This window comes from Ursus maritimus, unplaced genomic scaffold (assembly GCF_017311325.1).
Source record: "Ursus maritimus isolate PB19 unplaced genomic scaffold, ASM1731132v1 scaffold_30, whole genome shotgun sequence".
In the NCBI taxonomy this organism is placed as follows: domain Eukaryota; kingdom Metazoa; phylum Chordata; class Mammalia; order Carnivora; family Ursidae; genus Ursus; species Ursus maritimus.
In genome coordinates, this window is record NW_024425564.1 from 3,347,719 (window position 1) to 3,362,023 (window position 14,305).

The window sequence follows — 14,305 nt, forward strand, 5'->3', positions numbered from 1 at the left end:
AGGGAAAGGGTGGGGGGAAGGACAGGAGGAGAGGGATGTGGAGAAAAACTAGGGACGTATTGAGTTGCCAAAGGGAATGGAATTTGGGTGAAGGAGAAAAACTTTTCAAGGGGATTTTTAGAAAGTTTTGCTGTGGGGGGTACCTAGTTGGCCTAGTTGGTTAAGCCTCTGACTCTTGATTTTGGTTCAGGTCATGATGTCAGAGTCATGAGATAGAGCCCAGCAGTGGGCTCCTCACTGAGCGTGGAGCCTGCTTAAGATTCTCTCTCAGGGCACCTGGGTGGCTCAGTCGGTTAAGCAGCTGACTCTTGATTTTGGCTTAGGTCATGATCTCAGGGTCCTGGGATGGATTCTCCCTCTCCTTCTGCCCCCCCCTTCCCCATGCTCTCTCTCTCTCAAATAAGTAAATATATCTTTTTTTAAAAAAAGGATTCTCTCTCCCTCTTCCCCTCCCCCACACCCCTCCCCCATGCACTCTCTTTCTCTCTCTAAAAAAAAAGTTTTGCTGTGTAATGTGAGGCATAAGCCATCTCCTCTAAAAATCCTTAGCAAAATCCACATTACTCACCAATGGCTTTAGTATTCGATTTGCAGTTTTGGGGTATTTTTTAAGTGCTGGCATGGATGAGAATGGCCTTGAGACACCCAGATGTATTTGGGTTACAGTCATCTAAGCAGACATTTGCCACGGTGGCTTTCACTCACCCTCCTCCTGACCCTCTTGCCTTCACACCTCCCCGGAGAGCCCCTGGGCCCTGGGTTGTGCTCTAGCCCTTCGCCCATTTCCCTCACCTCCACGCAGCATTGAGCATCCAGCGGGATAGTACCCCTTTTCTCCTTGCACTCTTCACTCCCAAAATAGCAGAGGGAGCTGGGCTGCAGCTGGAACCAGCGTTCTGCCCAGTTCCTCCGCAGGTGCCCTCGCTTCCACAGGTAGCCCTGCCAGAGCCAGAGCGAAGTCAGAGGCTTCACTGCACCCCCACGCCCCCTTCACCCTGCCTTGGGGTCCTCCCCGAGTTCCCAGCCTGACCTGCTTCAGGACATCTTGGATGAGCTCCTGGTAGACTTCATGTATGGCCATGCTGAGAGTGTCCCGCCCCACGCCTCGAAGACAGCGCCCCGAGTTGAAGAGCTCCAGGAACTGCCAGACGCTGAGGCCTCCGGTGGTCTGGGCCGCCTGGGCTTCCTGGGCCAGCAGCTCCTCCAGCTCACCCAAGCCCACCTCCAAGCTCATGCTGCTGAGCACTTTCTTCAGCAGGTATTCCACCTGGAGGAGGGGGCAGGCCTGGTGACTGCAGCAGGCAGAGCTGCCTGTGACAATACCGGGGTGGGGGGCCCCCCTCTGGCTCCCAGAGCCTGGGCGGAGGTGACCATGGACAGGGGTAGGGGAGCCAGACGACTAAATGTTGGTGGAAACCAGGGTAGATTTGGAGGGGGTGGGGATCCTGGAGTCCCAACTCCAACTCGGGCATCTCCTTCCCTTCCCCAGCTTCCAGGCCCCCATCCCGCTCCTTCATGCTTTAAATTAAGGGCAGGGGGAAGGTTGAGGGCCGGGGGCCAGACAGAGGCAGCAGATCATAGAACACGTCAGAGGGGTGCAAGGGCCCTCTCCTCCCTTACTTTGCCGATGATAAAACTGAGGCCCAGAGGGGAAGTGACTTGTTCTAACTCATACAGCAAATTGGTGGCAGCCAGAACTTAATTCATGTCTCCTGAATCCCATCTGAGTCCTTATTCCAAGGCCCAACCCCAACCCCGAGGATCCTTCCCTTGTGGGAAGGCAAAGGGATTGGGGGTGGGGGTAAGCAGGGCAGGGACAGGAAACCTGCTACAGAGGAACAGGAAGTGGTGGTTGGGGTACATCCTGCTGCAGTTTGTTCATACAACATGTTGATCACGGCAGCAAGCAGCCTTCTGGCCTATGAGGGGCCCCCTTACCCTGACAAGCAGGGGTCTGACGGGGTGCCTGGCCAGGTGCCTGTGTGATGGACACGTCCCCTCCCTGCCCCAGCAGCTTCTTGGGACAGTCTCTTGAGGACTTGCACTCTGGAGATTACTGGGTCTCAGGAGTGGGGTGGGGTGCACCAGTTCAGGGATTAGGCATCTCCCTCACCCTTCCCACGACCAAGAGCAAGGAGGTAGATCTGAGTGTGATTAGATGTGCCAGGACTTCTTATAAACACAGAGGACCCCTCCCCTCCACACCCTAAGACCCAAATTCACCCCGGCATCTTCACAGCCACCAAAAGGGCTAAAGGTCAGGAGAAGGCTGAATGGGTGGGGGAGAGAAATGGAATGGGGGGGGGAGCACCTGCTCTGGCTTTGCCCATGAGTAGGGGCACAGACTCCAGGCCTCTACTCCCAGGATGCCCCCTCTGGAGCCCGGAGCTGGGTCTGCCCTGGCTCTCCTCTACATTAGAGAAGACAGTGAGGGAAAACTCGAGAACTGGGGCCACATTTGGTTGCCCCCTCCCACCCCTGGAGTAATGGGTCAGACATCCCAGGAAGTCTCCCTTCCCCTCATCTAGTAACCTTTTCAGATTGCCACAGTGCCTAAAATCCTGTCATTCGATCTCAAATGTTTTCATTTAAAAATGCCCGGTAAGGTATCAGGCATTTACACCTCTGTGTAAATAGAATCTGTGGTCATTTTCCTCCTTGGGGGGCTAACAGAGCCCTAAAGGAAGTGTAGTTTTGGTTCTCCTGGGCACAGTGACTCTGATACAGGCCATTCTAGGCATCTGGAGACACCTGGGTGCAGAGAGGCACCAGCATGGGGAGACCAAGAAGAAAGGGGATGTGGGAAAGTTACAGAGGTGATTTGGCCTCCTTCATGGTTTTGCTGAGGCCCGGCCCCAGTGATTCAGTCCCTGGGGCGGCCAGCACCCTCACCTCATCAGGAACCATGATCAGAGGGTACTTGTCCTCAGACAGGAAGTTGAAGAGGCACCAGAGGCGGAAGGCATCCTCATTGGAGAGCATGCTGTTCCCGTTGCTGTCCACCCGGTAGTTCTTCTTGGCCGTCAGGGTCCAACACAGCTCATCAAAGTGCTCCTTAACGAAAGCCCCCTCCTCCACCTGCCACCAGGCCTGCAAGTCAGCCAGAACGGCCACCCCATCCCTGCTCTACCACCAAACAAGGCTCTAGCTGCTTTCGTGGGGTCACCTACTCCCCTGCTCCCCACCCTGCCAAGTTGAGGCTCTAACTTAGGAATCCCTGAGCTGCTTATCAGGTAACTAGCTGATTCCAACCACCCGCCCCCTCCACACACACCCGAGTCCCCTGCCAGTAGAGAAACTAGTCCCTCGGCGCAGGGGAGAAAGAAGGGGAGGCCAAGGTAGGGGGATGGACGACCATGAAGAACCTAAGCAAGAGTGACAGCTGGGGGGGGGCGGGCAGGGGGCACAGCACTGGGGGGAGCTGGAAAGCCCTTGGTAAAGGCGACAGCCGGAAATGGGAGGTCAGCCTAGGCAGGGATGGGGAGGAAGGGTGGAGGCTGGGATACAGGTGAGGGAGATGGCGGAGGGAGATCGAGGGAGCAGGAGGGGACAAGTGGCTGGAATGTGAAGGACAACCATGAGGGAAGAGACGGGATAGTGGGGACGGAAGTGGGAGTTTATAGGTGGGAGGAGTTGGGGTGGCAATGTACTGGGGCGCTGGCCAGACTGGGAAGTGGGGAGAAGTGCTCCCTTGAGTGAGGCCCCACCTTGTCCAGGATGTACTTGTTGAGGTAGGGCATGTATCCCTGGCTGGACACAGGGCCGTCGTCGTCATCCCGGAAGTGCTCCTCCAGAGCCACAGGGTCGTGGGGGATGTGCAGGACGGTGTACAGGTTGTGGGACAGCACCTGAGACAGAGTGGCAGTTTGCCTTCCCGTGCCCCAGCCGAAACTGGGCTAGAGGGCTGCTCCCACCTCCTGGCTTGTCGCCATTCGCATCCTGGCTAAGTCCTCTGCACACATTATTCAATTCAATCGTAACTAAAACATAGGCATTTGTATACGATGGAATATTATTCAGCCATACAAAAGAAGGACATCTTGCCATTTGCGACGACATGGGTGGACCTTGAGGGCGTTATGCTAAGTGAAATAAGTCAGAGAAAAATATATACCATATGATGATCTCCGTTATATGTGGAATCTAAAGAACAAACTAACCCCCCATCCCCCACCCCAAGCTCAAAGACACAGAAAACAGATCGGTGGTTGCCAGGGGTAGGGGGTAGGGGTGGTGGGTGGAACGGGTGAAGGGGGTCAAAAGGTACAACTTCCAGTTATAAAATGTCAGGAGGAGGAGACTATAGTTAATACTGTATGCCTCTCTGAAAGTTGCTAAGAGTAGATCTTAAAAATTCTTATCCCAAGAAAAAAGTTTTGTAACTCTGTATGGTGATGGATGTTAACTAGACATTGCGAAGGTGATCATTTCATAATATTTACAAATATCACATCATTATGTTGTACACCTGAAATTAATATAATGTTATATGACAATTATACCTCAATAAAAACAAAAAACCTAGAATGTGCACCCTTACTATGCACTAAGCACTGTGCTAAGCACGTTATCTATAATTCACTTAACCCCGTGACAACTGTTAATATCCCCATTTTACTGAAGAGGTAACAGAGCTAGGACTCAAGCCCAACCAGCCAAGCTTTCAGCCACTTCATTAGGTAGGGATGTCCTGTCTCTGCAGACAAAGACACCGAGTCAAGAGATTCAGTAACATGTCCAAGGACCCACAGTGAGCAAGAGTCTGGGATTCGAACCCAGCTCCGCAGATCCCAAAACCCAGGTGCTTCCCAGGATGCTGGGCTGTCAAGAGGGAGGTGGTTGTCACCCCAGGGCAGGAGCCCCGAATTTCTCATCGTTCCCATCAAAGACTCGGTGTTCGGGCTGCGGTGTGCCTGCCCCAGGACGGGCAAGTGCAGTTCCAGTCACTGTCCTTCAAAGACAGAAGGGAGCAGGAGAGGGTGGAGAAGCCTCATGAAAAATGGTCTGTGACATGTGGAGGAAAAGGCCTAGAACGGACGGTGGCTGGGATGGTGTGAAGGGGAAACACGAGTTGAATAACAAACCCACCGTAATAGAACAAAGAGATTGAAGTTTGAATGAGATCAGGAAAAAATAAAATTGCCTTGGGGGTAATTCTGTCATAGTACTTATCACAGAGTGAATGATTAAACTACTCATTACCGGGGCGCCTGGGTGGCTCAGTCGGTAGAGCCTCTGACTTGATTTCTGCTCCGGTCCTGATCTTGGGGTCGTGAGATAGAGCCTCACATCAAGCTCTGCACTGAACAGGCAGTCTGCTTGGGATTTCTGCTTGGGATTCTTTCTCTTCCTCTTTCTCTGCCCCCCGCCTCCCCGATCGCACACACACACACTAAGTAACAAAATAAAAAATAAATTTTAAAAAATAGTCATTATTGCACACCTACTATGTGGCAGTCACTGTATGAGGTGCTTTCTATACCCCATGTCCAACCTCCACAACAACTGTGATACACAGACATTATCCCTGTTTTTCGGATGAAGATGCCGAGGCTCGGGGAAGTTCAGAGTAAACGGCGGGGCTGAGCTTGGAACCAGGTGTGCCTGGCTCTGAAGGCTGCCTCCCTCACTGTTACAATGTGGACCCTGAGACTCTCTGCAGGTAGATCGGGAACTCTGGAGACAACGTCTCAGCTCATCTCTATGTCCCACGGCCCCCGTGTCCTCTTCTGCGCATGAAAGGCAGTCAATGGATGCTGAGTAGAAGGGCTGCTTCCACCAGGTAAGCTTAGAATCAGTTCCTGAGACAGGAGCTGGCAGCATCCCAGAGGAGGCACGTGTGCCAGATCTTCACTTCTTTATTATCTGGTGACAGGAGATGGGACAAAGGATTGAGACTTTTCCCCAGTATTCTCCTGCACCTCAGGCTCGACTTAGGCAAAGCAGAAGTTGGAAGGCCCAGCAAGAGGGTGCTTCTCTTTTCCCTTCCTCCGCTCTGGGCAGCCATCCCTGACCCCCGCCCCCACCCTCCACCCCATCATCTCCTGTGCCAGGTTTGGTTCTAGAGGACATCTTCAGTTTCTTCCTGATGAACTCTGCCCTCTCCACCCATATTTGGTAATGGAGCCTCGCTTTTTCTTGGAGAAATACCTCTCCCCATTCTCAGTATCTGTGGTATGGACTATTTGCATCCCTAGACCACCCAGCTGCAGGGGTGGACATATCGGAGTCACGGTGATTGGCTCAAGGAAGGGCACGTGACAAATCCTGGGCCAATGAGAATCAGCCCTATGATTTTTGCTTCCGCTAGTGGAAAGAGGTAAACTCTCCCCATAGAATTGTTAAGCTGTCGGACGGGAGATAAACACCTTCACCCTCTGAGCCTCGGTGTCATTATCAGTAAAACAGTAGGATAATACCTGTCCGGTGGAGAGGCTGTGAGGATAGAGAGAGGATATACAGAGACAGCCAGAATTAGATCTGCACAGAACAAATGTTAGATCCCTTCCTGTATAGAAAGCCATCGAATTGACATAGATCAGAAGACTGATAACATTTGGTACTGAAGAGGTTGTGGAGAAATAGGGACTTGAATGCCCTACTGTTGAGGTGTGAATTGGTAATCTTTCTGGAGGGCAAGAATGTATCAAACTTAAAATTGGGCATGATCCCAGCATTTTCGTGTGTGGTTTTTTGTTTTTTTTTAAAGATTTATTTCACAGAGAGAGAAAGGGAGAGAGAGTAAGCTGGGGGAGGAGCAGAGGGAGAGGGGAAGCCAACTCTCCTCCGAGCAGGGGAGGGATTGATCTCTGGGTTGGGAGATCAACCAAGAGTTGGTGGTGAAACTGACTGAGACTGTGCCACCCAGGCGCCCTGCCCCCGCAGTTCGAATCATCTAACTTGTAGATGCTCAAGGGAACAGAGCTACATGTACAAGAATGTTCACTAGGCATTGTTCATAACATGAGGAATTGGAGACAGCTCAAGGCTCCTTCAGTAGGGGACAGGTACGTTGCGTCATGGACCTATGTGTGGTTGGGAAGATTTTACATCTGCCACTTGTGTGCTTATGGCAAGTGACTTAACTTCTCTTAAACCTTGGTCTCCTCTCCAAAGGTTTTTTAGAATGAAGAGCTTAACCCAGCACCTGGTGCATAGCGCATTGTTTAATAAAAGTTGAGTGCTATTTTTATTATGTTTTTATGAACAGACATGGAAAGATATGCATACTATACTGGCTGGTGAAAAACGCAAGCTGTAGAATGAAATGTTTGTAAAATAAATGTGTGCAAAGACTTGGTTGAACCATAGCAAATTTTAATAGCTGTTTAAATAGGTTGAAACAATAAAATGTCAGCAATTTCATACGGTTCAACCTAATAAGTTCATGTGCACATAGGAAAAATCTAGAAGACTCAGCAAACTGTTAACAGCTATCACCCCACCATCCTTCCCCAGGGAGGGGAGGAACTTTCATCATCTTTAACATTACATTTGTCTTTGAATTTTTTTTAACCAGTAACATGTTTTACTTATAGAATAAATTTCGTCTTCTTTAAAATTATATTCTTCTGCACTCTGATTTTTGTTTAACCAGGAGCATATATTGTTTTTATGACAAAAATTTAAAACTATAGAGATAAAAAGCAAAGAGTGCCATTAACCACTGTTACTAATGTACCCTGTTGTTAAGTTGCTCTATAATAACATTCCTTTGCTAGTCCCTTCTTGTGTGAGCATTTCTGGGTGCTCTACATTCCTTGAGGGCAGCAAGGACTCTAATTTAAGGCCTGATTCCAGAGCTCAGTACGATGTCCTGCACACAATAAGTGTTTTTGACTGACTCCTCAAGTCTAACTTAAATGTTCTAATGGTTTCCCGTTGTTCTCAGAGTAAAATTGCAAGTCCTTCCAGAGGCCTCAGGCCCCCTAGGACCCGACCTGCTGCACGCTTTCTGGTTTCATCCCTCTTGCTTACTTCTCTGCAGCTACTCTGGCCCTCTTGACATTCCTCAGACAAGCCAGGCACACACTTGCCTCAGGGCCTTTGCACTTGCTATGTCTTCAGCCTGGAACATTCTTCTCCCAGGTCCAGGCATGGCACACACCCTCTTCTCCTTCCAGTCTTTACTAGATGTCACCTTCTCAAGGAGGACTTCTCTGGACCACCTTATTTAAGTCTATAACCTCGTCCCCTCTGCCCCCACCCCCAATCTCTATCCCCGTTTCTGCTTTACTTCCATGTCATATATCATTTTCCATCACATAATACATTTTTACTTATTTTGTTGCTCATCTGTGTTCTCTGACTAGAATGCCAGCACCTCAAGGGTGGGGATTCTTGTCCCTTTTATTCACCATTGTATTCACTGCTGTATCATATCATGGACATGAGATAAATATCTGTTGAACGAACTTAAATGCTTCACGGGAAGAAGTAGGAGAAATACAAAAGTCAGACAGACATGGATTGAATCTCTCTGAGCAAATTAACCTCACTGGGCCTCAGTTTTCACAGGTCTAAAAACGGGGTTCAAAGAGATGCGGTACAACCCCACCCCCACCCCAGGATAGAAGGGGCCACACAGCAGCACACTTATTTGAGCTGTTCCTTGCCTCAGTTCATTCGTCCACACTGTCCTGTAAGACCTGCCTTCCTCACCTGTACCGTTTGCCGGTGGAATCTGAGGGGTCCGGCACAGAGACTCCAATCCCTGTGAACTGTCAGGTGTCAGGACAAGAAGGAATTAAAGGCCCCAGACACTGGGGGCTCAGGGCCTCTCCCTGGAGAGCGCGGCTGACCTCAGGCTGCCAGGCTTCCTGTGCCTGGGCGAGGGTTGGGGCTAGAGGTGGGGAGAGGGTGTGACCGGAGGAGGGTCACGCTGGAAAGGAAATGGCAGGGGTGGAGGCCAGAGTGTGCAGGAGCGCAGGGGCTGGTTTCAATGAGAGCCCTGGAGGCAGGGACTGTCATTATCCTCCTTTTAGAGATGAGGACATCAGGGCGCAGGGAAGTGAAGTGTCCTCCTGGAAGTCGGCCTCTAAAGGCCTCTCGATCTCTGTGTCACTTTAGCTCTGGCTGAGCCTCAGAATCACCTGGGGAGCTGGTGAAACCCTGCGCTGGGCCCGCCCCTCCCGACTGACTCAGAGTTTCCAGGGGTGGGGTCCAGGTGTCTGTAGCTTTCAGAGCTGCCATTCGGGCTCCCTCTGAGAGGACGCTCACAGTCTCACCGCCCAACCAGGCAGCCCCGGACCTCGGAGTTGGCAGCCCCTGACCTTTGAGAGGCTTCATTTACGCACTGTTTCCTCTGAAGGCATGGGGGGAAGTGGTTCTCCTCAAGGGGCTTGTGAGTTCCCTAGAAACTCAAGTGTGGGGATGGGGCAGGTGCCGAGCCCATGGTCCTGCGGTTCCCAGCCTTCACTGGTTTGGGAACCCATGCAGAGCACCGAGTAATGGCTGCAGAGAGAATGAATAATCTCTCTCTTACTTAGATGGCCTATAGTTTTTTTTTAATGTATCTAGGTGCCAGGTGATTCTTTTACAATATACAGATCCTTTTAAGAGTTTACTGAAGGTCTTTTCCCCAACCAGCGGGTACTAAAGCACAACTACTATCACAAGGGAGGAGCACTGGAAATTTTAAAAGGTGGAACTCTCTGGATGAGGTGTGTGCCTGTTGACAGCCAGAAAGGGCTAGAGGTGGGGGGGGGGGGGGGGTGACTCAGTCAGTTAAGCAACTGCTTTAGGCTCAGGTCAAGATCTGGGGTCCTGGGACCGAGCCCCGCATCTGGCCCCCTGCTCAGCAGGGAAATCTGCTTCTTTCTTTCTCTCTGCCCCTCCCCACCGTTTGTACTTTCTCTCACTCTCACTCAAATAAAGAAAATCTTTTAAAAAAAGAAAACGAAAAAGAAAAAGAAAGGGCTAGAAGGGGTTGAGGGTGGGCACCAAAGGAAAGACAGGCTCGGAAAAGGGAAAGGGGAGACTGCATCAAGAGTCAATTTCATCTACTTGACGTACTTTGTTAAAATGTCTTTTAGTAGGCTAGCTGGCGATCCCCAGTCCAACCCTCTGCCTTTCCAGATGGGAAACCAGAGGCTCAGAGATGGCGATCACCTCCCCACGGTCTTCTCGCTGGGGAGCAGGCCTGTGTGGCTCTGAGTCAAGTGCTCTGCACGTCACTAAATCGTCCCACCACTCCCTGCCATCCTAGCCCAAGACCAGCAGCACGGAGGGGTCAGAACAAAGCTGAAGATCCCAGCCAGCAGATTCCTGGACTGGAGTTGCTCTTAATTTTCCCTCCACCATAGTGAAGGTTGTTGTCCCCCTCCAGAGGCAGAGCCTGAAGCTCAGGAGCCTGGAAGACCTGAAAAAGCCAAGTCGGGAAGGCCCCAGGTTGCCCTCCCTGCCCACCCCGGCTCCTGCCAGTCAAGGGGAAGGGGCAGGCCTGCTGCCTCCTAAGAGCTCATTGAGCCAGAGACACACTGGTCCATCCACATCCCCAATCCCAGGGCCCTCACCCCAATTCTCAGCTGATTCCCCACTAGGCCTAGAACCAAGGCTGCTCCCCTAGGGAAGAGGATGTGGCCATGAGGAAATCCATCATTGCCAAGGCTCTCCTCCTTGCAGCCATCTGGCAGCACCACTGCTCCCTCCCAAAGTTCTTTCGAGAAGGAGGTTCTGGGGACCCTGGGAATATCGTGCTCCGCCTAAATCCATCCTGGGCACAAGCACCATGCCTGTTAGTCTAATTGTACTTTTCTCAACTCACCTGGCCAAAGGCAGTTGTACTCTTTACAAGAACCCGAACAGAGGGAAACTCATCTGCTCTCTCCCAGAAGCCTTCTCTTCTCCAGAGAAAACCATCCTGTCTCCTTGGGCTACTTCTCAGAGGCCTGGCTGCTCTTCCTCCTCCCTCATCATGGCTTTTTGCCCACAGCCAGTGGCAGCCTAACACATCAGGGAAGTGGTGACTGTCACAGACAGACATCGCTTGCTGGGCTGGTGCACGTCTCCCTTCCTGGTCCCAATCCAGGACCCTAAAGGCCAGGGACGGTATTAGCGAGGACAGACTAACCCCAAGGTCTTTTCCCTTCTCCCCCGAGTCTTTTCAGGGGTGGGGTTGGCCCCTGCTGGTATCTCTCTCATCTGCTTCTTCCTCTGACTTCTGACCACTTCTCTATTGCTCCTTTGCCTTTCCGGCATCCCTGCCCCCAACACTATCACTACTTCCTCCTATTCCAGCATCCCTCGCTATGGTCTCAGGGAAGAACTGCCTTCCCTATCCTTCTCAAGCGTGACAATGGGCCCTACTGTATCTGCCTCAGCCACCACCCGGCCCAAACTCCCATCGCTAGCAGAGATTCCCAGAGTGGACACGTTTTCTGTGGAGTGGGGGAGAAAGTACCTTTGCTCCTGTGTGACAAAAGGCTACTGAGAGTGGGCTCAATTTGAGCCGTGATACAGTATGGACGGTGGACAGTTCAAGTATGTAAGCTCCTAATAGAACTTCCCTGCAATACTCGACCTGTGGGGGTGGGGAGGGGGCATCGATCCAGCTGGAGGCCAAGATATGAGGGTCAGGGTAGGAAGTCTTACTGGCTGATGGCACTAAGAAAAGGGGAACCCCTTTCCATATGTGAGGGGCAGGCATAGAGAGCCTGGAGCGGTTACAGGGTACAGGTAATGGAGACAGATAATGGTACCTTGGAGACAACAAACTATGGAGGCTGGGATTGTTCCTACAAGACATGAAAGGCCGTGGGAATGGGTGTAGGGCGTGGGTTTCTGCAGGGATGGGTTTTGGATGATCTGCTGTTCTCCTGTCTATCCTCAAGCCCCCACTAGAGGACGTGATCTGCAATAAGAGGATTGAAGTAGAATGTAAGGAAGAATCTGCCTGTGGAGGAAGCCTTCTGGGTGATCAAAGGCAGTAGTGGCAGTGGGGAGTCAAGAATCATTTTTTGGATGCTCATAAGTCTGGCTAAGGGATAGACTATGGGATGGGACCAGTTTGGAACATCCAAGTTTACTGTGTTCAGCAAAGAAGGGGGTTGGAATGGGGGTGGGGCATAATGCCTGTCCTGCCTTATTCATCTCGTTGGCAGGCACCTCCTACCTTGGTCATTAAAAATGGAGGTTTCCTTGAGGCTGCAGGCCTCCTTTGGTGGTGCCCAGAAGAGACACCTGAAATCTAGGGCCTAGCTTCATGCCAGGCACATAGTCACTCGGTAAACATGTGAACTGAAAGAATGATCCCCTGAGGCAGGTCACCGAGAGCTGAGGCTTACCCCTGCTCCTGTCTCCTCGGGTTCCCTTGTTCCAGTGGCCTGGGGCCTTGCTTCCTCCCCACTAAGCAGGGTGGAGAAGGCAGCACCAAGCCAGGACTGGAGGAAGGAAGGAGAGAAACTTGCTGCTCTCCCAGGAATTGTCAAGGACTAAGTACCGATCTGTAGGGCAATCACTGATGGGGCTCTTCCTGGGCTCAGATTCAACCCCCTCCCTGCCTGAGGTCCCAAGGCCAAAGGGAACAGCTTCCCAACCCGGCGTGTGGGAGGAGGGGGCGGTGAGCTGGGCGGCTGCAGAACAGGGTCTCAGTCCTTGCCCCTTCCCAGTGCTGTTGCCTCTGGGAGGCAGGGTTCAGAGGGGCTCTTCTCTGCCAAAGGTGACCCAGTCAGCCTGGTTTGGAACTGGGAGAGGCTCTTTAAGCCTCTCTCTCAGCTCCAGGAGGAAGTGACTGACAAGTACTAGCTAACTGTCTCTCTTCAAAGTCAGGAGGAAGCAGCAGGAAGGAGTAGGGTGCGTGCCCAGGCTTCACTCTGGGGGAGACGTGTGCTCATCACACGGAGTGTAAGATGTAGCCTGGCCCACTGGCCTTCAGAACCTCAGGGTGCCACCTCCACCCTCCAGAGAGTCGGGGGGCAGGTCTGGGGGCAGAGGCTCTGCAATTCCTCCCTGGGGCCCCAGACCCCGCGCAGCAGCATCCACCGGGCTGCGTCGTCCCGGTTACCCAGTCCCGGCTCCCCTCCCCAGGCCTGGGCCTCCGGGTGGCTGAGTGCCATCAGCTCAGCGCTGCTGCCTGGCTCCTGGGCGGCAGGGGCCGAGGAGGCATGTGTGCCGGCCTCCCCTGGGCCCTGGGGGCCCCTCACCTTGAGCTGGGACTTGGAGACCTTGCCACTCTTCTCCACGTCCAGGGCGGTGAACGCGTACCAGATGGATTTGAGCAGCTCCTTGCGCAGGGCCATGGCTGAGGTGCCCGCCCGGCCCGGGGGCGGCTCTGACACCGAGATCCGGTTTCAGGAAATGCAAACGGCTGCGGAGACCGCAGAGGGGCCATGGCGCGGAGCAAGAGCTCCACCTGCCTGCTCGGGCGGGCTCCCCGTGCTGCCGGGAACCGGCCTATTGCTCTTGCAGTGCTCATGGCCTCACTCTCTGCATGGGACCTGGGGACCAAACCCTGGACAGCCGGAGCCCTGCTTCTGGTCAGTGTGGCTCCCCAGGCGTCAGGCCCTTTAGAAGTCTCCTCAGCCCCAGAAACTTCCGGGCCTTCCTGGGCTCCCAGAGGCAGCCTGCTGAGGGGAGGGGAGGAAAAAAAAAAAAAAGCAAGCCCACCCTGGCTTTCAGAGGGTGGTGGCAGAGGGTACCCTGTCTCAGTGCCACACTTACCAGGCGGGAGGCCTTGGATGAGTTACTAACCTCCTTGAGCAGTTCCCTCAGGGTAGAGCAGGAAACATACCCACCTCACACAGTTGTAAGGTCTGGGGTTGGAGGTAAAGCAGAGCAGGCATCTCTTTTAGGGCCATCTAACATCACTGTGGTGGTGGGGCTCCTCCCAAGCGGAAGAAAACAAAGGCGATGACACAAAGTTGGCGGAGGAACGGGGCCAGGGCACCTCTCCAGGTCAGGCGGGCTTGGCACGTGACTGGTTGCCTCCCCATCCTCTGGGCTTTGGCTCTGAAAGGCCTCGGCTCAGAAAGCTGCCCACTCTGGGGCCCACTGGCCCTGAGGATGGGAGCCAGTTTCTGAATCACACAGCTGAGGGGGGAGAACCTTGTGGGGGGCCAGCTCCAGGGTGCTGACAGCAGGAGGCTTGGCACTCAGGGCCCTCCACGGCATGCTTCCCTTTCTTCAGATCCACTGCCTGTGAGGGCTGGGACACACTCACGCCCAGAACAGTGGTCATGGATGTTGGAAGAAGCCTGCTTGGGTAACCGAGACATCCCTCTCCCTGGGGGCATGCCCCAGCCCCCTCTTCTTCCAAGGAGCTGCTGGCACGAGTAAATGGAAGAGGAGAGGGTACCCGGGCTGGGGA

At 52.9% G+C, this 14,305-nt stretch overlaps 1 protein-coding gene across 3 annotated transcripts in view; it reads right to left on the bottom strand.

Moving 5' to 3' along the window:
- DEF6 (DEF6 guanine nucleotide exchange factor) overlaps positions 1-13,811 on the bottom strand; it is a 20,113-nt gene extending 6,302 nt beyond the window's left edge. The window contains exons 1-5 of one of the 3 annotated variants that reach the window (XM_040644721.1): positions 13,734-13,811; positions 3,708-3,848; positions 2,893-3,078; positions 1,031-1,267; positions 793-939 (exon numbers count right to left, since the gene is read on the bottom strand). In XM_040644721.1, the coding sequence (XP_040500655.1) occupies positions 793-939; positions 1,031-1,267; positions 2,893-3,078; positions 3,708-3,848; positions 13,734-13,796 (774 nt within the window). In that variant the 5' untranslated portion in view covers positions 13,797-13,811. Of the gene's footprint in view, positions 1-792; positions 940-1,030; positions 1,268-2,892; positions 3,079-3,707; positions 3,849-10,765; positions 11,092-13,142; positions 13,320-13,733 lie in introns of those variants that run through there. The other 2 variants (XM_040644720.1, XM_040644719.1) reach the window with 2 other exon arrangements.
- Between the last annotated feature and the right edge of the window lie 494 nt (positions 13,812-14,305).